This window comes from Cutaneotrichosporon cavernicola (genome assembly GCF_030864355.1).
Source record: "Cutaneotrichosporon cavernicola HIS019 DNA, chromosome: 5".
NCBI classification, from domain to species: Eukaryota; Fungi; Basidiomycota; class Tremellomycetes; order Trichosporonales; family Trichosporonaceae; genus Cutaneotrichosporon; species Cutaneotrichosporon cavernicola.
Window position 1 is genome coordinate 170,835 of NC_083397.1, and position 22,741 is coordinate 193,575.

The window sequence follows — 22,741 nt, forward strand, 5'->3', positions numbered from 1 at the left end:
CACAATTATCACCATTGGCAACCGAGTCGCCTTACGACCACTGACTGTCCACCTCTTGGCGTCGGGGTGAGGCGGCGTCGCAGCGTGGGTGAAAAGCTAAAGCCGTCTGGATACAACAAAATTAGCATAATTGATTGTTGACCAGACCCAGTTGCTGTTTATGTGTCGAGGAAACGCGAGGAGCAGGAACTCTGGCAGGAGCTTGGAACTGGAGGAGTGAGCCCCGGTAGTTTCAGTGCTTAGCAACAGAACAAGTCGGCGACACTGGCTTTCTTTACGGTCTAATGCGAACGGACCATAGGGCGTTCAGATTTTCTCGATCGTAGAACGAGTTTCACGCGCCGCGACGACCCCAAACATTATAATGTCGCGAAGCGACATATCACAATGGCATTGTAACGACGACATGCAAGCGTGAACAGCTCACGCCATTGATACTGGTTCCTACACAACGTACCGCTTCATCAGATACTCACCTCGGGCCCTCTCAGAACCCAAAAACCCAAAATACTTTGCAGCTTGTGTTACAATCCAAAAGTCACGACCCCTTCTTTGACATGGCACATTCCCGAACGACCAGATTCAGATTCCATCCGGCCAGCCCCGCCTTAGCCTGGGCCTGGCCCTGCCTGGCGTTTCACAACGTGACGAGAGTAGAGATCACAACGCGCCTCACATCATCCCAGTCAACAGCCAGATACAACAACTGACGTACTCCTTCTCGGCACTTGCCCCTCCCTTGACTTTGGTCGCGACTGACTCACCCTGACCCAAAACGTCAGGCGACCAGAAGTACATAAAAGCCCCCCAGACTCACTCTTCATCCCCAGCTAAACCATCGCCTGGCGCGACACTGTACCTCTACCTCAATCCGCTTGACGTTCTTTATTCCTTACGCCTACACTCATTTCCAGCATGACCAACCTCCTCTTCGTCGTACTCGCCACCCTGGCTGCCACCGCCAACGCCAGTCCGGTCTGCCGGCCTAAGGCGTCCAAGTCTTCAGGCACTCCAGTGATGCCTGGCCCCTCCGCTTCTCCGACCGGCTCGGGGGACACCAGCGCCGCCCCATTGGCTTCGGTCTCTGTCTCTGTCTCGGCAGGCCCGAGTAGTAACCCCCCGCCCATGAGCTCGGGCATCCTTGCCGTGTCCTCGCCCCCAGCCCCGAGCGCTAGCGCCTCAGGCGTGGCTGCCAGCTCGGGCCCTGCTGGCCCCGGACCCTCTGCTCCAGTCGCACCCGCCGGTACCAACAAGAGCAAGCCGTGGCTCCCCGTCGACCCGCAGAACAACACCATCACGGCAAACCCTACGCCCGAGGACATTTCGGGTTCATCAGCCATCGCTTCTTGGCTCCTGCAGTATACCAACACTGTGCGCGCGCAGTATGGTTCCGCGCCGGTGACGTGGGACGCATCGCTCGCTCAAAAGTCCGCGGACTGGACCAAGAACTGCAACTGGGAGCACCAGTGAGTTACCACTATCGGCTATTCTACCCCTCCCGTGTAGAGTCGGTCTGACACCAAGGGGCGACGACAACCTCTCGACCATGTCGTCGACCAACCCGGGCTTTGCCAAAGGCCAGCGCCTTGCTCGACATGTGGACTAACGAGTGGCCCCAGACCTTTGCGGGCGGCGACCCCGTTAATGGCAAGGTCGTCACGGTAAACCACCTCACTGAGATGGTGTGGAAGGACACGACCTCCATTGGATGCAGCTGGAACCTCGGCTGCAAGGGCGGCGTTTTCGGCAACTGGGATAACTCTGTCTTCCTCTCCTGTGAGTTTTATTCAACAGCAAAGCTGACCCAAAGGCAAGCACGCCCCCGCGGGCAACATCTACGGCCAGGAGGGCGAGCAGGTCGGCAACTTTATCCCCGGCTAAGCTTTGGGTGCACGGCACATTCTTCGACGGGTGGCCTGGCGCCCCCAGCAGCGTTAGATTGCATGTATTCTTTGCCCTTCGCTTTACAGTCTGCTTCCTCAACTTTGTACACACAACACGCCATCTGCCTGTTCCCTCGTCGCTGTTGGGCTACAACTTGGCGTTCACCTTGATCTCGAGCAAGGGGTTGGTGTCGCCTGCGAAGAGAATCTTCTTGTCCCACGCCGTCTCTTCGCGCCAGTCTCCAGGCTCGCGGTGCAGGCGGAAGATGTGGTGCTTGCCGACAAACCGACGCGCGATCTCTGTAGCAACCGGGTCGCTGTCGCGTTGCGCATCGGCCACCAGCAGCGTGGCACAGATGATGTCGCCGAGCTGCCAGAGAATGTGGCGGCCACGCGACACAGCCTCGTCGAAGCTCACACGTCCCACCGTGTCGCGGGTGCGCGCCCAGGCGCTCCGGATCGCCGCCTTCTCCTCCGTGAGGGCGTTGATTGCAGTACCAAGCGAAAGAGCGTGTTCGATCCACTCAGTCAGCGTCTCGGTGACGGCCTTGCCGCTCTTGCCGCGCAGCACCTTGACCGTGTCGGTTGAGAGCACGTCGGTCGTGCCCTCCCAGATTGGGAGGACGTTGATATCACGGAAGATGCGTGCGAGGTTCATCTCCTGGTTCTCCGTGTTCTCCATGTACCCCACGCCGCCGAGGCTCTCCATGCACTCCTGCCCACCCCAAACGGCGTGCTTGGCAGTGTACGCCTTGGCAATCGGGGTGGTGATGCGCACAAGCGCGCTCACAGCTCCAGGGTCGCGCGGGATGATAGGCGCATGTGGCGACGTCGGGTGGTCATCAGCGCCCACGATCGCCGCCACAAAGTGTGTCAGTAGCGTGTCGGCGCGGAGCATGACAGCCACGCCGGAGAGAGACTTGGCGAACAGCGGCACCTCACGGAGGAGGTTCTCGGGTGCCTTCTTGGATGGGAACGTGCGGACACGCGCAAACGAGCGTACAATAGCCAGGCAACGCCCAAGTTGCCCGGCCGAGTCGATGGCATTGTGCAGGCGCGTGATGTTGAGCACGGTCGAGATCTGCGCGACGCCGCGGCCTTCCTCGCCGACGAGCCATGCACGCATACCCTTGAGTTCAAGCTCGGCAGTGGGCACCGTCTTGGTGCCGAGCTTGTTCTTGAGACGCTGAATGCGGATGCCATTCATCTCCTCGCGCCCATTGACATACTTGCGCGTCGGAGCGAAGAAGCACGAAAGTCTACCACTGTCGTCGGTCTTTGCGAGGAAGAGGACACAGCCACAGTCCGTTGCAGAAGAGAACCACTTGAATCCGTCCACCTTCCACGGTCCAAGCTGGTTGCCGTCAATGTCCGTGGCTGACGTGTCAGGCCCAGCTCGAATGGCGACCGTTTCCGTGCCGGCCACGTCGGACCCGCCGGCGCGCTCCGTCATCCACTGGCCCGACGTCCACGCGTATGCAGGGTCGCGGGACATGAGGCGGGCGAGCGCGTTGTCAAACACCTTGCGGCGTACGTCCTGCAGCTCGGCGGGATATCCCGGCGCAGGGCCGTCCTTGAGCATCTCCCGCAGGAGAACGGCGATCGCTCCGTCCTGCATCGCGCTGGGGCACGTCACGAGCGCCGCGTTACCGCACCACAGGTACAGCCGGAGGGCCTGGTACACGCGTGAGTAGGCGGCGAGTTCATGCTCGTAGCCAGTCGGGACGATGCCAGCGCGAAGCCCAAAATCCTGCAACTTCTTCCACCCATCAGAGGTCACGAGGGAGTTGGGCTGGGGGCTTCCAAAGGCGGTGAACCCCGAGCCCGCGATGTAGGGGAGGTCGTGCTCGGCGTTGGTGATCCAGGCCGTGATATCGGGCGTGATCACGTCAGCGGCAAAGGAGCGCAGCTTGGGCGCCAGAGACGCGGCGAGGCTGGGTGGGAGGAAGAGGCCGGCGGCACGTGCCAGGCCCGTGTCCTCGTCCCACTGGTTCAGGATGATGGGCTGGACTTGGAAGAAGCCCGTCGTACTCGTTGCGGCAGTGGGAGGCATGGTGGTTGCGTGGGTGTACTGAGAGAGAATGTGTCAGAGGAGAGTCCGTAGCTTGGCAAGTCGTGGCAGTTGGCGACTATTCAATGCTAAATGTGTGAGATATAAGAGAGAGTGGGAAGGCTAGCTCATTTGAGAAGGTTAGTTCGATCCTTGAGTATCCATGAGGACTAAGAGTAGAACGGTGTTCGCCGCTTCATCGGATACGTTCACATCCGGTGGTCACACTAATCCACGTCACGTGCACGGCCATTGTAGCATCTTCCTAAACCAACTCATCCCCACGCTCACTCTCGGCATCCTCCGTTCACCTACCTGACCTGCTTAACCAACTACCGAGCTATTGTGCGATGGTAGTCACGAGACTCGTAGACTGAACCACAGATGAGACAGACTTGTCGTGGGAGCGACATGCTAAACCCCACACACCTGTCATTGCGCGGCGACACAGGTGCGTGGGGCAACGTCATTTCCCCGTTCTGGCCGTCTCAGCTTGTGTCACTAGCCCTCGGCACTTGGCAGCTACATACGTGGATAGGCATAGTTTGCAACAGTTGTCGCCATGGCCACTAGCAAGTCCCGTTCGTTCTATCATCACTTGTTAAGCCTTGCTGGGCGCTGGGATAAAAGCCATGCCTTCCTCATGCCTGGCTTTCTCACGGGCTTCTGACCCACTTACCCATCATGGCCGTATCTGAGTCTCAACACAAGTCCACCACCAAGGCCAACGCCAAGCAGAAGAAGCGCCCGATCCCCCAGCCGGCGCCCAAGCTCATTGTCGGCAACATTCTCGACATTGATATTAACAACATGGTGGAATCGTTGACGCGCATCTCTCGCATCTACGGCGAGATCTTCCAGATGAAGTTGTTCGACATGATGATCTTCGTCTCGTCGCAAAAGCTTGCCCACGCCCTCTCTGACGAGAGCAAGTTTGACAAGGTCGTACACCTGCCGCTGATGGAGGTGCGCGAGTTTGCAGGCGACGGCCTGTTCACGGCTTTCAACGAAGAGCCCAACTGGGCCCTCGCACACCGCATCCTCATTCCCGCATTCGGCCCGCTGGCCATCAAGAAGATGCAGCCGATGATGCTCGACGTCATCACCCAGATGCTCATGTTCTGGGAACACCACGCGGGCCAACCCCTCGAGGCCGCCGACCAGTTCACCCGCCTCACCTTTGTAACTGACATTGCTAGCGGTGCTGACGGCAGGACACGATCGGATACTGTGCATTCCGGTACCGCTTCAACTCGTTCCACTCCGAGAAGGTTCACCGGTTCATTGAAGTCATGGTCAAGCTCATGCTCGAGGCGCAAGCTCGCAGTCGCAGGCCTGGAATTATCAAGACCGCCATGTTCCGCAGCGAGTCCGAGCACCGTGCCAACGTCAAGGAGCTACACCACCTTTGCGACGAGATTGTGGCAGCCCGGAGAATGAATCCCGATCCGGACGCGCACGACCTGCTCAACAACATGATCTTCGACTCTGACCCCAAGACAGGCGAACACCTACCCGACAAGAACATTCGTTTCCAGATGGTCACGTTCTTGATTGCAGGACACGAGACGACTTCGGGCATGCTCTCGTTTGCAATGTACTACCTGCTCAAGAACCCACTCACGTTCGCCAAGGCACGCGCGGAGGCCGATGCGGCCATCAAGAAGGCCAACGGCAGCCTGCTCGACATTAACCCGGCCGACCTCAAGTACATCGAAGCGATCAATAAGGAATCGCTACGACTGCACCCGTCTGCCCCCTCATGGGCTGTGGCGCCGCGGAACCCGGAAGGTCAGACGCTCCCAGGTGGTTACCACGTCGCCCAGAACCAGGTCGTGTTCGTCTACCTCCCGATGCTTCACCGCGATCCCAAGGCGTGGGGCGCCGATGCCGAGGACTTCCGGCCCGAGCGATTCATCGACGGAAGCACGATTCCCCCCGACTCGTGGAAGCCGTTCGGTAATGGACAACGCGCGTGTATCGGCCGCGGCTTTGCTCTGCAAGAGGCCGTCCTGGCGCTTGCGCTGATCGTTGCGCGCTTTGACATTGAGATGGCGGATCCGTCCTATGACCTCAAGGTCTTCCAGACACTCACGCTCAAGCCGCATGATTTCCATATCATCGCGCGCCCGCGCTTCGGCCGCAACCAGAGCATCCTGTCCGAGCTCATCTCGTCGGCAGCCGGCAACAGCGGGAGCTCGTACACAACCGAGGCGAAGCGAGACGCGGCCAAGTGGTCCGGTGGCAACGGCGAGAAGATCCATGTCCTGTACGGGTCCAACTCGGGCTCATGTGAGGGCCTCGCAAAGGAGATTGTGAGCGAGGGCGACCAGCGCGGCTTCAACATGAGTCTCGGCGAGCTCGACTCGGTCGCTGGCGGCGGCATGCTCCCAACCGACGCGCCAGTGATCATCGTCACGGCATCGTACGAGGGCCAGCCGACGGACAATGCGCGCATGTTTGTTGCGGCCCTAGCAGAGAACAAGGATGCGGAAAGCCTCAAGGGTGTCAAGTACATGGTCATGGGGGCGGGTCATCACGATTGGGCGGCAACGTTCCACAAGATTCCCAAGTTTATCGACAGGCGGCTGGAGGAGCTCGGAGCGGAACGCATCGAGCCGCTCTCAGTTGGCGACGCGGGGGAGGACATTGTGGGTGATTTTGAGGCGTTCAAGGCGCGTGTCTGGCGACGCTTCGGCAGCAGTCGTGAATCGACTCCGGCAAAGGAGGACGCGTCGGAGCCATTCGTGCTCCTCCCACGCTCGGCCAACATGGCCGCACCAGCTCTGGGCTGCGGTATCGAAACCGTCGGCACCGTGCTCGATTCCGAGGTACTCACAAGTGTGATGCCCGATTCGCCGCAGACCTGCCTGGTCACGATCCAGCTCCCCAAAGGCCTGACGTATCGGGCGGGCGATTACCTCGCCATCTTCCCCAAAAACCCGAAACCCACGGTGGACCGCGCGCTCGAGCACTTCGGACACCGCACCGAGGACACAGTCGTATTCAACAGGCCAACATCGTTCTTTCCGCTCAAAGTACCCATGCGTCTCGGTGACCTGCTTTCGTCCTTTGTGGAGCTCGGACAGCCAGTCTCAAAGAAGGTACTGCCCCTCATCGCCGAATACTCGGACGACGCGGCCAAGGCTCGCCTCAAGGTGCTTGAGGACAATTACGCCCGGGACATTATTGGGCCTCGCCTCTCGCTCCTCGACATCGTCCTCACCACTCCGGGGTGCAAGCCGCCCCTCGACGTCTTCCTCGCCAACCTACCCAAGATGAAGATCCGACAGTACTCGATCTCTTCCACGCCACTCGAGAGCCCCGACGTCGTCACTCTCACGTTCACGGTACACACCGCACCGAGTGCGGCAGGTGACCGCGTCCTCGGCGTTGCCAGCAACTATGTCGCCTTCTTGAATAAGGGCGACAACCTTCTCTGCACCGTCAAGGGCTCAGCCGGCTTCTACCTCCCTGCCGACCCTGAAGTTCCCGTTGTGCTCTTTGCTGCCGGCTCGGGTGTCGCCCCCTTCATCGGCTTCATCGCCGAGCGCGCGATCATGGCTGCCGCCGGGCGCAAGGTCGGCCGTACCGTGCTGTACTATGGCACGCGGACGCCGACCGACATCGTGCGCAAAGACAAGTTTGCACGATGGGTCAAGGACGGCTTCCTCGAATTCCGACCCGTCCTGTCGCGTTCCGACGTCAAGGAGGTCGAGGGCCTGCCCGGTGTCACTCTCCTCCCCGAGGCAAAGTACGTCCAAGACCGCGTGTGGGCGGACAAAGAAGACATGGCCGAGCTGTACGACGCCGGTGCGCAATACTACACGTGCGGAAGTGGCCGGCGGCTCGGAAACGACCTCAAACAGACACTCGTCAAGATTATCGCGGAGAAGAGGCCCGAGGGCGACGACGAGACTGTCGAGTCAATCATGGAGCGCCTCGCTCGCGAGCGATACCGCACCGACGTGTTCCTCTAGTCTGGACTCTAGTACATATAACTTGTATCCGAATATAGTGCATGTGATGATGATAACAGCCTTCCACCTTCCGCTTATGCTGATTGATACTATGCTCTCCCGGCCCAACCACCTCGCCCTATCTACAACCCTCGCCCTGCCTTACTACGGCTTGACCCGACCTACAATAGCCTCGAACGGCGTCCTCCGCCCACCCTCGAGCGCAGTATACATGCTGGGCGACTCGGTTTCGGTGCTCGACACACTCTTCGCGGCCTCGGAGCGCACGGAACGCACACTTGCCGCGCGCGACGCAGCGCGGGAGCGGATGCGTTCGATTTCTTCGTGCGCCTCCATGATCGTCTCCTCGATCTCCACTTCGACCTCGCCGTCGTCGAGCGCGTTCCCGGCGCCGTCTATCTTCAAATGGTCCAGCCCCGGTCCTTCGCCCTCGTACTCGCTGGAGGTTGCCTTTTCCTCCTCGGCCGCTTCCTGCGCTTCGGCCTGGCGCGCCGCCATCTTGGCGGCCGCAAGGCGCTGCACAACGTCGTCCGCCTCGCGACCGTACTTTGTCCACCGCCGAATCCTCTGGCCGTACTTGACCAGAATGAACGGGAAGGGCGCAAACGCCAGCGCGAGGAACGCCGGGATGCTCGACGCCCACCGCGGTCCAAGAGCCTTGTACATGTCCACCGTAAAGAGAGGAATGAGGACACCGAGGAGTGAACGCGTGACGGTACCGCCGGCCATGACGGATGCCGCGAGCGGGAGATACGCATCGACGAGGTAGTTTTGCACGGACATGAAGAGGACGACCAGGCCTGCACCGTATGGAACCGTCCCGAGGATGGGAACGATCCAGTGAATCGAGACGGGCATACACGTGAATGCAAACCAGAAGAGGCCAGCCCTGATGTCAGCTGTCACCCATAAGAATGAGCTTACGGGAGGATGATGGCGCCGACCATGGCAGACGGGAGGCGCGCCTCGGGTGGCAACGCACCACGCTCCTTGAGGGCACGGGCGTAGCTAGGGTTGCCCCACACGACAATGTACACGAGGGCAAGGTTGCACCCCACGCAGATTCCCAGGAAGGCGAGTGAACCGAGACCTGGGCCCCATCCGCGTTGCTGCTGGAAGACGATCGGGAAACTCGTGAACTGCATGTAGAGGAGGCCGAAGATTGTCGCCACGTACAGGCTGAGGATGAAGACGATAGGTTCGGTGAAGAGGAGGACGTAAGGCACCTTGAGCTGGTTGCGAATGAGCTGGCGCGTGTTGAGGGGCCTGGCAACGTCCTGCTCCGACTTGTAGATGCGTCCGTGCGGGTCGCCGGCTGTGAGAGCCAATGCCCGCTTGCGCATCAGCACAGGCGCATACGTCTCGGGGAGGAATGCGAGGTGCATGAACGCAAGATAGCCCGTGAAGATTGCGGCGACGGCCGCGACCCATCGCCATCCCGCGGGGTTGCCTAAGAAACCGCCGATGATGGGTCCAATAACGGGGCCCATCCACGGCATGGCGCCGAAAACTCCCATCGCAAGACCGCGCTTGTGTGCGCGGAACATGTCGCTAATAATGCCACCGGCATTTGTCATCGCGCAGCATCCAAAGATACCTGCACAGAAGCGAAGGATGAGGAGCGTATACAGGTTGTTGGCGCCACAGACCCCAGCATCGAACACCGTAAAGGGGATCTGGGTGAAGACGAAGGCAGAGCGTCGGCCAAATACCTCGGACCACGGCGCCCATAGGAAAGGCCCGACAACAAAGCCGAGAATGTAGATGCCAGTGACTGGGGTCAGAGTCTGAGGGCGCGGGAAGGGAATAGATGCCTAGGCAAGGCCGAGCGTCTTCTCAGACTTTGTGAGTACTAACCCATGATATACGACATTGAATGATGACCAGGAAACTCCTTCTTGACATGCTGGATACTGCCCGACAGAATCGACGAGCCCATGGTGACGCTGAGCATGCCGACCGCCACAATGTATGTGATGAACCACTTATACACGTCGCCCCAATTGTACGGGTTCTCCACGTCGTCCTCTAGCCAAGTTACGACGAAGGGGTCCTCGGCTGTCCCGCTCCCCTTGTACTGGTGCGATGTGAGTTCGGACCACGGTGTGATGTGTGCGCGCCACCTCCACCACCGGCGTTTGAGGGATAAGTCCACTGCGAGACCGCGCTCGGCGGTGCTCTCCGTTGGAGTCGAGGACATGGTCGCGGTCGACGGATACGCCACAGTCATCGCTGGTATTGGCGTCCAGCCAGAGTGAGTGGGTGAGTGTAAGTGACTCTCAACATCGGTGGTTGAGTTTGGGTCGATGTAGTTACCGGTGTTGGGTGTTGGTCGGACCTGCCCGCCAAGACAGGAGATAACTGGGAGTTAGTCGGAAAGGAGGCGTTCCAAAGGGATTCGGGTCGGCAGGCTCGGCACGGGAGGGGCCCCTACTGGACTTGTCCTAGCAAGTGACTTCCGAGGACTACGGACAAGGCTGGAAAGGCCGCCGCTGACGGAGGGTTCGTGGGAGCCAGTCATGTGTCTGGAGTTTGGACTGACCGCGGATGCGGGGTTACACGGCCGCGGGGCTCGCCTTGGCCGCTTTCCTTCTTCAGGCACACCGAACGCCGCAGCCAAAGAGCTGCACGTATACTCACTCCTCTACATACATGCTGCCTTTTGGACGCTTAATTACTTTGCCCGATAATCATCAACCAGCAATCAGCAATCAGAATGCAAATCTCGGCTTCGGCCTCCTCCTAAACGACCTAGCCGACGCCGGTTACACGCCTCCTCCGCTATCACATGATCCAGTCTGGCGTCGACCGTGCAGCCATGACGATGTGAATGTGGTAGTAATCAACATGATGCAGATGCACCAGGACAGCCGCGTCTTCACAATCGCGCAGCCGTCTGGTAGCCGGGCGGTGTCCTGACTCATGTGCCCACAATACCGAGACGAGACTCAGTCAGGTAGAGCCTCTGGCATGGCTGGCAGGTAGTTTCGTACATGACCTTGCAGCACGCTGTTTTGGAGCAAAGCAATTCCGACCGAGTTGAAAAATGTGATGAAAAGAACGCCATTCGCATGCTGACACTGATCTTTACGCATGTTGTACTATTGTACCTTCACCTTCGCCTACTGCCTATTCTGTTGAAGGTGGTTTCATAATACATTTGTGACCCGGTCTCCAGAGGGGCCGAAAGCCTCCAGCGTATTTCACGATCAGTCCGAACACTTGGTAGGGCACTAGTGATGGCCGAGTGATTTCTCTAGCGTCAGCCGGTGGGCTCCGTTCCAAGCAGCCATTAGGGCATCACTCTGCACACTTTATGTCCAAGTCAGCATTACGTAGCGCCGGATACGTCGGAGCACGCTTGCTTGACAGTGTGCCGAGCTGTGCCTCATGGTATCATGCGATCCATATCGTGGACAACTCGCGTGCCTTGAGCCAGAGGGCGTTCTGGTACCATAGAGGGAGCGGTTCAAGACCAGCTTGGACATTACTAAAGAGGTGTTTCGGGCAGCCAAGCGTTTTGTTCATCTGGTGCATCTCCCCCTCCTCCGACTCAGTCGCAGACACGAAACGCCTCACCCTTTCGTCCCATTTCCCCGGCCGTCTCATGCAGGTGGCTTAAGGTATGACGACACGGGAAACCCAAATACCGTACTTGCCTCAGTTTGCGCCATCTGCATCCGCAAAGTAATGGCGTCCCTTGCCGGCATATGCGCAGTGAAAGTGGCTGACTGCTCTTCCACTGCAGTGTTACTGGAGGAGCTGATCCCGCAACCCCGTCCCCCTGCCTTCCGCCCTCACGACCCGCTGGCAGCCACCTACGGTAGCGGGTGTCGCGAGCCATTGCATACCATACAAAGTCTGCTGGAATTCAGGGATAATAATGGAATAAAGATGGGACGAGAGAGAGTATGAATACGGTTTGAGGATATGAACTGGCTCCCATATTGATCGGCTTGACTCTCAAGGTTTGTCGTTTGCTCTGACTCGCTCAACTCTGGTTTGCTTCGACTCGCTCAACTCACATCTGCTCAACTCTCCTCTGCTCAACTCTCATCTGCTTTGCATCGCTCTCTCTCCCCCTCGGTCGAAACAATGGTGCGCGCGCCCGAAACGTAATTGACAGCAGAACGAAATCACCCGTTTCCTCTCCTACGTCCAGCCGCCTGGCCCGCTCCCACTACTCGCACTCATGCTGTTCGCCGCACACGGCCTGTACATCTTCATCTACTTCTTCCGCTGCCTGGTCACAGGACCACGACTCAAGGGTCGTGAGGACTACGAAATGTTCGTCGCGTACTGGGCCGTCTTCTTCGTCAACCTCGTTCTCGTAGGAGTGCTGCCTTGGCTGGCTGTGTGGGCAGCCATCAAGTCGTTGGAAGGGATCGAGGGCGTCGTGCAGCGCGGTATTGGGATTTGGAACAGTTTGAAGGCCTAGAGAGGGAGAGGGCATGAAGGCTTAGAGACGGAGAGGGCTCGATTCTGAACAAGGACCACGCGCAAATGGACCGACTTGTTGTCACTGTATCGTATGGACGCTTGCCGCACCCGTTCGTAGCACTGACTACTGATGGCCTCTCACGACTAATGGTGGCAAGCACGAAGAGTATCCCATCCCCAATATATCGGCACCACGACGATCGGCTCCACTTAATACACAATTAAGCATCATTCCGCGCCACGCCGCTCTACGTCCGGAGCCTGTTTCCCGACCTCTGTACTTGAACGTACAACCTAGCACAGCACGACTGCGCATTACTATGCGAATATCAAGATCGCACTCATGACGAGCAGCGCCGATACGTCCAACCGCCCCGCGCTGTTTGGCACCGCCGTCGCACCGCTCGGCATCACAGTCGTGCCAGGCCCGTCTGCCGGGCCGTTCCCTCCACCAACGTCCGGGCTGTCCGGGCTGTTACCACCGCCGCCGCCTGTCCCGGACTGGATGGGGTCATACGCCTCGCCGTATTTGACATCCGCCTCAGGTGTGAGGGGCGCGAAGCCGTGGCGCACAGGCTCAGCTTGGTAGATGCTGTACACATTACGCAGAAACGGGCTGCCAACAACCCAGCTGTCCCTGCTGTCAACTCGGGACATTGCGGACGTACTTTACAGTCGGGTCGTTCCAGCCCACAATGTTGCCAATGCAGTACCGCTCGCCCTTCATGAATGATGGCAGCTGCATGCCCGACGAGGCAAAGTCGTCGCGCGTTCCGGAAAACGACACGAGATCGCCGTCCCATATATTGAAACGCATGGGTTGGCCAAAGTCGGGCGCGTCTGGTGAACCAAATACGAAGGAGGCGTTGATGTTTCCCCCGGGTCCACACTCGTATACATAGCTCCCGTCTGAGAATGCCACAACGTTTGTGTTGATCGCTTCGTAGAACCTGCGAACGTCGGCATCGGGCCCCATGATAAGGCTCGTCCCGCTGTCTGTCGTTGCGGACACCGTCGACGGCGTAACGACACTCCCGTGCAACGCCAGGCCCTGCGACACTATTGTCCAGAGCCTCACACCCCCTGCGGTAGCATTAGGCCCGACTTGGTAGTACGTCGGTTCGCTGGCCATTTTGGACTGGTCGACGCCGCCGAACGTCAGCTCCCCGCCGTTCACTGACGGGTTAAATTGCGCGTCGGTCCAGTTGGCCGTGCGCGCGAGGTACATTCCCCACCGTTTGTCTGTCCACTGTTCGCTGGCGGCCTGCCACCACGTCGTCTCACCTCCCATCGAGCTGTTGACCAGCGCGAAACCCATCAACGCGCTCTGCTGGGAACCCCATGCTGTGACGTAGTCCGCGACGCCTGGGATGAGCTCAACTTGGGCATGACATACCAAACATTGTCCGGATCCCAACGCCGTCGATAGCCACGACATCCGCAGCCCACTCCCCCAACGTCTCGCCCTTGAGGTACGTGATGTTGAACAGCTGCCCTGTCCCCTGGTACGACGTGCTGTTGGCGGGGACGAATGGCTTGCTCATCCCGCATTCCCTCGAGTCCTGGCATTGTGCCACGACCCATAGGTCACTGCTACCAGTGTCGACAAATGCGTCAAACGTCTGCGGCGGCGTCCCGATGTCTATCTGGACCGAGTACGAGTCGCCCCAATTCTTGAGTCTGTACGGTAAGCTCTGCTCTGTACAGTAAGCTTTCCTCGAGAGACAACGCACTGCACGGCCCGTTTGCGCGATGCTTTGATGTGGTCAACGTTCAGGTGGAGATGGTCGGCATATTTCAAGCGGGCGCGGTCCGCCTCGTCGTGGAACCAGGCGAGGCGCGCAGCAGGGTCGGTGCTGTGTTCGTCGGTTGCGGCGGCACGGATTGGGAGTGTGCGTGCGTCCCTGCCCGCCATTGGACCCGCTGCCGCGGAGACGGCAACGGTGAAGAGAAGGGCAGGCAGCATGTTGGAGTGGTGGTCGGAGCAATGGTTGGGGGGGGGAGTAATGGGTGGAGGTGTGGAATCTCTGAACGAGCGAGCTTTTAGCTGGTGACGCAGCCGATGTTCTCGGATACGTCCACAGTCCTGGGAAGGCGCAGGCAAGTCACAAGGTCACAGACACTGCTCTCGCTACCCCTCTTTATATCCTTTGCCACATTCCCACAGCTAACCAGCATTGGCAAGAAACGAGATCCGCAATTCCGCGCTGTTCCGACTCTATTCTACAGCTTAACATACATCTAGTAGGCTACATCTTGGCGTCCCCCTCGCGCGAAGGGGACGCCAAGAAGGTACGTCAGAGCCTATAAGCTCCTCCTGCTCGCCTCGTCCGCGTCACCAGGCGGTGCACTGGTCCCGTCAAAGTCGCTGAGCAGCATTGACGCCGTGTGCCGGATCTTTTGCAGGCCGGGGAACGCGTTGCACGCTGATGTCAGTCAGGAAGAGTGGGCTTACTCACCGATTCGGTGGATGGGTAGTGCTTGGAGGATGCGCAGGAGCGACGCGAGGATGTGGTCGCGGTCTCTACGGAAGCTCTTCTCTTTCTGTCACAGCTTGACCTCGCGGAACCCTGAGCGGCGCCTCACGACATCCGGGTTGTTGGGTCGGCTGCTACGAGGGCTGCGGCCTCTGGTGTCGCCCACCCCATGTCCAGAGGTTGCTCTGCTGCACACCTATGCCCTGCTTGATCGGGGAGAGATGTGCCGGGAGGACAGTCAAAGAAGAGATCATCGAGCTCCTCGACACCATGTCGAGCTGGGCGACGCGACCGAGGATCTCGGTCGGCTTCAACAATGGCAACCGCTTCCCGACTGGAATTGAGGAAGGCTTTGTTCTGCGATGTACTGCGCCTCGGCCATATCTCTAGGGCTTGGCTGTTTGGTTCCGTGCCTCCAACTGGCCCTCTGCCCCACTCTGCACTCCTCCACTGCGTGGCCTCTCTCATCCCACTGAGCAGAAAACTGGTAGAACGAGAACGAGCACACCATGCAGTACATCTAGCTAGCACTAAGCACTAAGACCCCAGCGCCAGAACCACTCGCTCGCGCGCCTCAGCATCTCTGGCGTACACACATGACCCCTTCCCTCCTGAACGAACACCTCGACGTCGCCTGCCGGTGCGGCCGACTGGATCTCGGCAATTTTGGCGCTGCCGTAGCGGTACGACACGAGTTGGTCCTCTGCGCCGTGGATCGAGAGGATCTTCTTGCCTTGGTACGCGTTGGGCTGCGCGGGCGCCGAGATGAGCGGCACGAGCGACTTCGGGTAAGTGGGTGGTCCCCACGAGAGGCCAGACTGCACGGCGCGCGCGCCGAGGTACGTGGCAAAGGCCTCGAAGGGGAGGCCGATGATTGGGGCTGCGATGGTGATGCGGGGGTCTGGTGTTAGTTGAGTGAAGGTAAAGGGTTAGGGCGCACTCACCCTCACGAAGCATGCGCCATACGCTGTTACCGCCGAGCGAGATACCGGTCGCCATCCACTCGACGACCTTGCGCTCCCCGTTGGGCCAGAGGTACGGCTCCAGGAAGCGGATGACAAAGTCGTGGTCCTGGCATGCGCCGTCTGGAGTGTGAGAGGGGGGTGAGCGAATGAGAAACGTGGCGGTGAATAGGTCGAGGAGAGTGTCAGCATAGCGCTCTTCCACCACCATCCGCACTCACATACAGTCGCCGCCATATCGACGAAATGATGTGGGTTCTTGTCATACGCCAAATTCGTCTTCTTGTGCCGCAGCCGCTCCCCGTGGTTCCGGTGGTCCAACGTAATAACCAACAGATCGCGCGTCCGCCGGCGTCCACTCTCCGCAGCGAGGCGGGATACTTCGCCTAGCATGCCGCGCGCAAAGGGCTCCATGTCCCGCGCCTTGTTGCAGCGTCCGTGCGATGCGATCTGTGTGAGTCACTGGACTCTCCCGGGTTTAGATTTAAGACCCAAGCAACGGCCTGCTTGCGTCCAGCTCAACCCCTTGCCTCCACTCCAACTCACCACTACCCCGACAGGCAGGTTGCTGCCGGCAATCTCATCGAGACCCCAGATATGCACGTCGAGGTCAACAAGCGCAAGAGTTGTTCGCGACGCATGCTTGTGGCCAAGGTCGAGGGCGGGATAGTCCATGACGTGTGCTGTTGGGTCGACTGGAGGCATAGTCGAGTTGATCTGGTTGGGTTGGATGGGGTGGCCTGGTGTCCTCTGGGGTGGGGAACATAAATCACAATCTGTCCCGGACATAACCGGATTCCGGCAAGCTCGTAAGCTTGGGCCGAAAAGCCCACTCATAAAATCAAAGGGCAAAGGGCCTACGTTCACCTTCTCCAGGCGAGCCAGCCGCGTTCGCGCACTCTAATAGCAGATTACTATGCATGTAGTGTCAATGAATAACGAGATATACCCTACTACAAGCTGCTCTCGGACAGCGGCAAGGGTCCGCGAGCCTGGATCTTCTCGAGCGCGGCGACGGTGCGCTTGAGCGTCAGGATTGCGCCCATCGACAGGCGGCCAATCGCGTCTGCATTCCACATCTCCTCCATCTCGTCCTCGTTGTCGTCGTCCACGTGGCCCTGTGCAATGAGGCGCTGTGCGTGGTCGATGACGCTCGCCAGACGCCCTTTGGTAAAGTAGGCGTGCGTGAGCTCGGCCTCGAAGCCAGCAGGCGGACGGTCTAACGCGGTGCGCACAAAGCTGCGCGAGAGCACGTACGCCTTTTCGCTATACAGGCGACTGTTGACGCGTCCTTCGCGCGAACCCTCGAGCTTGGCAAAGGCCGGCTCGCAGTGGTACGGCGAGCGAACGAGCACAAGGCCCGATATAGACACAAAGACCTGGAGCAGCGAGCTCTTGGTTGGGCTCCAGCTCTCACTCTTGTCGCCAGCCCATGTCCCGAGGACCGATAAGCACACCTTGCCCTCCTCGTACAGGTTCGGATTACATCTTCCGAGGCCGTTCGTGTGGCTGTGGAAGTAGACCTGTGGAGGCTCGTTTGGGAACTTTGTTGGGTTGAGGTACAGATCAAAGACGAAGGGCGCATCTGCGTATGGAGTGCCCTCTGGGCCGATGATGAGGACGCGCATCAGATCCGTGCGGTCCTCGTACGTCCGCACGAGAATGTTCTCGGGCAGCGACGTCGACAGCGTGCGGTGCTCCTTACGCAGCCGAGAGTGGAATGCCTTGGACGACGGTGGGAGCACCGGCTCGTTGTAATAGTGATGTTCCGCTGGCGCAGTCTCGAGGATGTCGAAGCGCAGCCATTTCGAGCCTTCCGCCAAGCTCTGGCGGAAGGGGACGGAAGCAGGCGCAGTTGAGGGGCCGGCGGTGGACTGGTTGGAGATCTCAGCGGGCTTTGGCGTTGCGCTCGGCTCCGGAGGTGCCGGTGTCGCCTCGTCATCCGACTCGTCGTCCGACTCGTCTTCATCCATGCCCATGTCGACTGCCTCACGGTCCACCGAGCTGTTCCCGTCCGTGCCGTCAATGTCCATGTCGTCCTCGTCCCCCCAAGTGCCAAAGTCCTCGGGGATATCATATTGATCCCCGTCGACCCGGGTGGACTCCTCGTCCACGCCCTCCTCCCCGACCGTCTCCCACGACTTATCGGACATGGCGTCCGTGTAATCCGAGTATTCGTCCCCAAACTCGTCGCCGGGGAACGGGCCTTCGGGTTCGTTCAAAACAATCACCTTCTTGATGTCAACACGCCTGAGCTCGCCAGAATAGACCTCGACGCTGATACTGCCATCGAGGTGCATGTCGGCGACCTCGCCCCACCACTGGATGGCGTTAGGATTGCCTTTTGGTAACGACGAGCCAAGCTTGTCTGGTGAGCCGCCGTGTTCCAAGCCCAGGCTGTGGAGAACCGCCCTGAAGCCTTCACGTCCGTCATCGGGGGGATCGACTTGGCCAAGTGAGGGGACCTCTGGCACGTCGGCGCCGTTGTCTTCGCAGAATAGAACAATCTGCCCCAGGCCGACTCCATAGTTGACGCGGCCAAAGCCGCCAGTATCGAGCTCCAGCACCGAAACAGTCTCCTTCTCATTTGTGTCCAAAAGCAGGACCTCGGCAATGCGCTGCTTCGGGTTGTATGTCTGCACGACTGCCGGTCGCCTCTCGCCCGAATCACTGCGCCACACTAACGCTTCTCCTGGCCACGCCTCGTAACTGTTGTCAGCTCTGTGCAATTGCCTCGGTTCACTCATCGACATTGCGGTACGGCACAAAGCCAGACGAGAACTCCTCCGTTTCAGTGCCATCCTGCCACCGAAGCTGAAGCTTGGTACGGTTCTGAACGACCTTGTAAACACGGAGAGGGAATGTGTTCTTGAGGTGGTAGGTCGAGTGGACGCCAAACGCATCCTCGTCAGCCGGGTCGCGGAACGTGACAGTTGTGTTCAGCGGCGGCGACTGATGCCTCATCGCCTCAAAGTGGGTGAGCTTTTCAATCTCGTCCCCGCACCAAAACTTCTGGGGCTCGGGATGCTTGTCATGTTCAGAGACCGGCAGCTGCTGTCAGCTAGAGGACGAGCACCAGCTCACAGTCTGGTTAATAGCGTTCCACACCACATAGACGATCAAAGGAAGGACTCGGATTACGCGGTCCGAGTTGATGTCGGCAGCGGGCGGGAACTGGCCGAACTGGGCCATGAACTCGGCGCCTTCGGGTAGCACCTCGCTCGCGTAACGCCCCGTCTCCAGTAGCCCACCCATCTCCGCTATGCGGTACGCCGTTCCGTCGGTCGCCTCCATCAGTCCGTCCTCGAACACCTCCTCGACGGTTCCGATCCACTCGTTGTACACGACCTTGTCCTTGGCCTCGATCCGCACAGCGTTCCGCAGCTTGTCCCACGATGCCCACTGCGATAGGCGCTCTCCCGAGATGACGTGCTCAATGAGGCACTCAGTCTGCACGTCGACGACCAGAGCGCTCTCCGCGTCCATTAGGGAGTGTTTGACAAAGTCACCTTTAAGGAATGCGCGCTCGAAGAGCTCAAGATCGAGCTCCGATGCGACCTCAAGGGCGCCGTTCAAGACATTGCTGGGGTCAGCTGAGCTCGAAGATTGGTCAGCGGAACGACAACGTTGAATAGGAGTATGGGAAGACTTTGTGAAGAGCAACATGAGATGCGACAACAGCAAAAGGCTGCTAGTGGGTGGCGATAGAGTGTCCGATAGGCGTCGCAGGTATGCCGGGATCGGCAGAACGCGCCACCCAACTGACAGGGCAATGTCCTTGCCGGGAACCGCGTCACTCGAGCACTCCGCCCCGCCGTGCAAAGGAGCACAAAGTCGGCCGCATTACAGCATGCACGCCGCGCCAAACCGCATGTCGCCACACCTCGGCCTTGGTCTCTGGTGACCTGTCCCTTCATCTGCCACTGGTCAGACCTACCTAATCATCACCTCGCCGCGCACAAGCGACTGCAAGTCCCCAAAGGCGGGATCTGGGGGCGCGTCCTCGTCAGCCCATCCGCGCTGGTGTCAGAGTTCCGTGCGGGACACCCCCCGCCACCGTGCCTGAGCAACCAGGCCGTCTCCTCGTCTCCGGCTTCCCTCGGGCACTCACCACGACCTTGCCGCGGTATGATGGTTCGGTCTTCTTGGTCACGACGTCACCGTGGAAGAACTGGAGTCAGCCACTGTGACAGGCAGAGCGTGACCGCGCGCCAGCGGCCCAGACGACGAGGGAAGACACACGTTTGATGTAAAGTCTTTGGGGAGACCCGGGAGGGAACGTGTTGGTGGCATTGCTGTGTGATACCGGCCAACAGAGAGGTGAAGAGGAGGGAATGTTGATGAGATTGTCGATTGTCTTGGGTCATGAATTGTCTTGGGTTGGCGCGATTAGTTGCTCATGGCTTGAAATCCCAGCCAGCGGAAACAGCGGAACCAAATTCAACACTCCATGTAGCATATAGGTGTCCGTCATCCCCCCCCCTCTACAAGAGTCGCACATAATCAATGCCACATCAAAAGTTCATTGCCATGGTAGAAGTCTGCGGAGACTGTTTGGTATTGTCTATGAATGCTACTGGTACAAGCACATTATCCCGGGATGTAGATTATGACTAGAAGTTAGACTAGGGTCGAAGCGACAATGCCAAGGGCGAGCAGAGCGCTGCTGGCAGTGACGGATGCTGCGGCAGACTTGATCGCGCCGCCACCGCTAGTGTTGACCTGGACAGGGCCACCAGTCGAGCCGGACTTGCCGTTGTTGACAACATTCGGCGCGAGCGACGCAAAGCCAATCTGCGGCTCAGGAGCCATGCGGAACGCCGTGTAATAGTTCTTCATGAACGCAGCACCGAGTAGCCACGGGCCGGGGCCAATGTTGGACAGGCAGTAGCGCGTGTCCCTTGCGAGGGAGCCACGGAGGATGTCGGCGGTCTGGATTGGGTACTCCATCCCACCAAAGAAGAATGACGCGGTGGCGGTGGTGTTGCACGGGATGACCCAGGTGCCGTCGTTGTTTGGCTCCTGGGCACCAGGGATCTGGGCGTGGAACGCGCGCACAGCGGCGTCAGGCATCATGATAGCGGTCGAGCCAGTGTCGATAACAGTAGGAGCGAGCTTGGCGTTGAACTTTTTGCCGTTGGCCGAGAAACCCTCGAGGGGGAGCTGCCACCAATAAGTCGTGTTGGCGGGCATGTAGTTAACCTGGCCGGTAAAGAGCTGCTTGTTGAGGCCACCCAGGGTGAGAATGCCACCGTTGGGTTCTCTGGACTCGGTCAGACTGCTGCTGAGGACGTAGTTTGAAGGGTCGGTGTTGATGCGCTCGAGGAAGACGCCGAACTGCTTGTCCTCCCAGACGTTCTCGGCGGTTGTGACCCAGAAGGGGGGTGGAGCTTTCATCGCTGGGCCGTTGGGGCCCTGCAACGAGATGGAGGGCACGCCAAGGCCCATGATGCCCGACAGCCTCGAGCTCATGTACTGGCCCACGGTTCCTCGCTGGACAAGGGCTGTGGGGTCAGCTTGTGGAAAGCGCATTATGTCTTGGCGGCCACCCGCATATAGTGGGGCTCAGGGGTGCGAGTGGAGCCAGAGCCAGACGGTCCCGAACTCACCAATCGGCTGGTCGTTAACATAGTAGCCGCCCATCTCGACTCGGTCGAGTGCCCAGATACCAGACGCCTCGCCGGTCCCATATGACTCGTACATGGGGGTGCTAGTCGGCTGGAATGTGGACGAGCGCGAGTCAACGAAAACCGGGTGACCCTCGCAGCCGGAGCACGACTCGTCGAACAGCACAAAATCCTGTGAACCCGTGTCTGCGACGACGAGGAAATTCTGGGGCGGTGTGCCGACGTTGACGGGGGTGGCGTATCCCTGGTCGCGGTTGTAGTTGATGAGGCTGGGGTTAGCGTGTGTGTGGGGTGACGATGTCAAAGGAAGGTATATGGAACATGACATGCGCCTTGTTCCCTCTACTCACGTAATATCACCCTCCTGTGTTGCGGCGGTCGAGCTCCCGCCCTGGGCTTGGCTACCCGGGTTGTCGTTGGACGAGACGGGGACGTCGGAAGAGTCCTGCGGCCCGACCTGACGACGACGGCGGCGGTCCGATTCTTCGACAAACTCGAGGTCGCGCTTGAGGTGGGCGTGTCCCTCTGCGTCAAGTGCCCTGGAAAAGCGAATACGATTGGTGATCATCTCGTCACGAGCAAAAGCGGCGCGGACGGCGGGGTTGGGGTGGTTTGCGCGATGACTGATGGGTTGGAGGTGGAGATCGACAGGTGCGTTGGGCTGGTTGAAGCGCTCCTCGAGGGGTGCTGCGACCACGCCCAAGGCGGATAAGAGTAGGGTTGGGAGCATGGTGACTTGATGGGTGGTGCTGAGAAGGGGATGTGATCAAGCGAGAATGTGGGGGGTGTGATGGGTCGTTGCGAATGCGTCAAGGTACGGGAGTGGTGTATGCAAAGGGGACGGGGGGCGGGGGGTGGGGGGTGGGGGGTGGTGGGTTGGTGGGGGGGGGGGGGTGGTGGGTTGGTGGGGGGGGGGGGGGGGGGGGTATCCCTTGTGCACGATTGAAGGTAGTCAAGGCAGTAATGAATGCAAATGTGCAACGATGTAAAGAGAGAAGAGTTGAAGAGATGAAGAGAGCGAGAGAGAGAGAGAGAGTGATGAAGAGTCGAGGTGGTTGGATTTGGGCCCCAGGAAAGTGAAGAGCTGTGCCAAGAATGAGCGGCAACCGCGGAATTGCATCTATCCCTTCCGTTGCGATCATCAGAGGCGATGTCCCCACTCCACATGGTTCCCCTTTCGCTTCTCGCTTCTCTTGTCATTCTATCACACCGGATTACTTTGCATTCCACTACAAAAGTTGACTTGAAATACAGAGTTGTATTGTCCCGTCCAACACACTGCTTTTGTTTACCAACTTGACCCTCACAGGATGACAGGATCA

The 22,741-nt window shown here is 59.2% G+C and overlaps 10 protein-coding genes across 10 annotated transcripts; 4 read left to right on the plus strand and 6 right to left on the minus strand.

Annotated features, from left to right (window-relative positions):
* Positions 1-915: 915 nt before the first annotated feature.
* On the plus strand, positions 916-1,470 carry CcaverHIS019_0500780 (uncharacterized protein; the record flags this gene model as incomplete). The annotated part of the gene is made up of 1 exon (XM_060601197.1): positions 916-1,470. The coding sequence occupies one exon, from the start codon at positions 916-918 to the stop codon at positions 1,468-1,470; it is 555 nt and encodes a 184-aa protein (XP_060457715.1).
* Positions 1,471-1,595: 125 nt separating this feature from the next.
* CcaverHIS019_0500790 (uncharacterized protein) lies at positions 1,596-1,881 on the plus strand (the record flags this gene model as incomplete). Its single annotated transcript, XM_060601198.1, has 2 exons — positions 1,596-1,776; positions 1,811-1,881. 2 exons carry the CDS (start codon positions 1,596-1,598, stop codon positions 1,879-1,881), a joined length of 252 nt encoding a protein of 83 aa, XP_060457716.1.
* A 150-nt stretch (positions 1,882-2,031) lies between these two features.
* Positions 2,032-3,936, minus strand: CcaverHIS019_0500800 (uncharacterized protein; the record flags this gene model as incomplete). The annotated part of the gene is made up of 1 exon (XM_060601199.1): positions 2,032-3,936. One exon carries the CDS (start codon positions 3,934-3,936, stop codon positions 2,032-2,034), a length of 1,905 nt encoding a protein of 634 aa, XP_060457717.1.
* A 681-nt stretch (positions 3,937-4,617) lies between these two features.
* On the plus strand, positions 4,618-7,913 carry ISA1 (uncharacterized protein; the record flags this gene model as incomplete). The annotated part of the gene is made up of 2 exons (XM_060601201.1): positions 4,618-5,115; positions 5,148-7,913. 2 exons carry the CDS (start codon positions 4,618-4,620, stop codon positions 7,911-7,913), a joined length of 3,264 nt encoding a protein of 1,087 aa, XP_060457718.1.
* Positions 7,914-8,057: 144 nt separating this feature from the next.
* On the minus strand, positions 8,058-10,113 carry CcaverHIS019_0500820 (uncharacterized protein; the record flags this gene model as incomplete). The annotated part of the gene is made up of 3 exons (XM_060601202.1): positions 8,058-8,802; positions 8,838-9,687; positions 9,771-10,113. The coding sequence occupies 3 exons, from the start codon at positions 10,111-10,113 to the stop codon at positions 8,058-8,060; spliced, it is 1,938 nt and encodes a 645-aa protein (XP_060457719.1).
* A 1,895-nt stretch (positions 10,114-12,008) lies between these two features.
* Positions 12,009-12,351, plus strand: CcaverHIS019_0500830 (uncharacterized protein; the record flags this gene model as incomplete). The annotated part of the gene is made up of 2 exons (XM_060601203.1): positions 12,009-12,011; positions 12,043-12,351. 2 exons carry the CDS (start codon positions 12,009-12,011, stop codon positions 12,349-12,351), a joined length of 312 nt encoding a protein of 103 aa, XP_060457720.1.
* A 320-nt stretch (positions 12,352-12,671) lies between these two features.
* CcaverHIS019_0500840 (uncharacterized protein) lies at positions 12,672-14,319 on the minus strand (the record flags this gene model as incomplete). Its single annotated transcript, XM_060601204.1, has 4 exons — positions 12,672-12,990; positions 13,022-13,718; positions 13,750-14,033; positions 14,087-14,319. The coding sequence occupies 4 exons, from the start codon at positions 14,317-14,319 to the stop codon at positions 12,672-12,674; spliced, it is 1,533 nt and encodes a 510-aa protein (XP_060457721.1).
* A 338-nt stretch (positions 14,320-14,657) lies between these two features.
* On the minus strand, positions 14,658-16,497 carry CcaverHIS019_0500850 (uncharacterized protein; the record flags this gene model as incomplete). Its single annotated transcript, XM_060601205.1, has 3 exons — positions 14,658-14,779; positions 15,027-15,129; positions 16,339-16,497. 3 exons carry the CDS (start codon positions 16,495-16,497, stop codon positions 14,658-14,660), a joined length of 384 nt encoding a protein of 127 aa, XP_060457722.1.
* Positions 16,498-16,745: 248 nt separating this feature from the next.
* CcaverHIS019_0500860 (uncharacterized protein) lies at positions 16,746-20,085 on the minus strand (the record flags this gene model as incomplete). Its single annotated transcript, XM_060601206.1, has 6 exons — positions 16,746-18,501; positions 18,536-18,843; positions 18,877-19,375; positions 19,730-19,812; positions 19,904-19,963; positions 20,035-20,085. The coding sequence occupies 6 exons, from the start codon at positions 20,083-20,085 to the stop codon at positions 16,746-16,748; spliced, it is 2,757 nt and encodes a 918-aa protein (XP_060457723.1).
* A 327-nt stretch (positions 20,086-20,412) lies between these two features.
* On the minus strand, positions 20,413-22,149 carry CcaverHIS019_0500870 (uncharacterized protein; the record flags this gene model as incomplete). Its single annotated transcript, XM_060601207.1, has 3 exons — positions 20,413-21,296; positions 21,402-21,688; positions 21,770-22,149. 3 exons carry the CDS (start codon positions 22,147-22,149, stop codon positions 20,413-20,415), a joined length of 1,551 nt encoding a protein of 516 aa, XP_060457724.1.
* Positions 22,150-22,741: the final 592 nt, after the last annotated feature.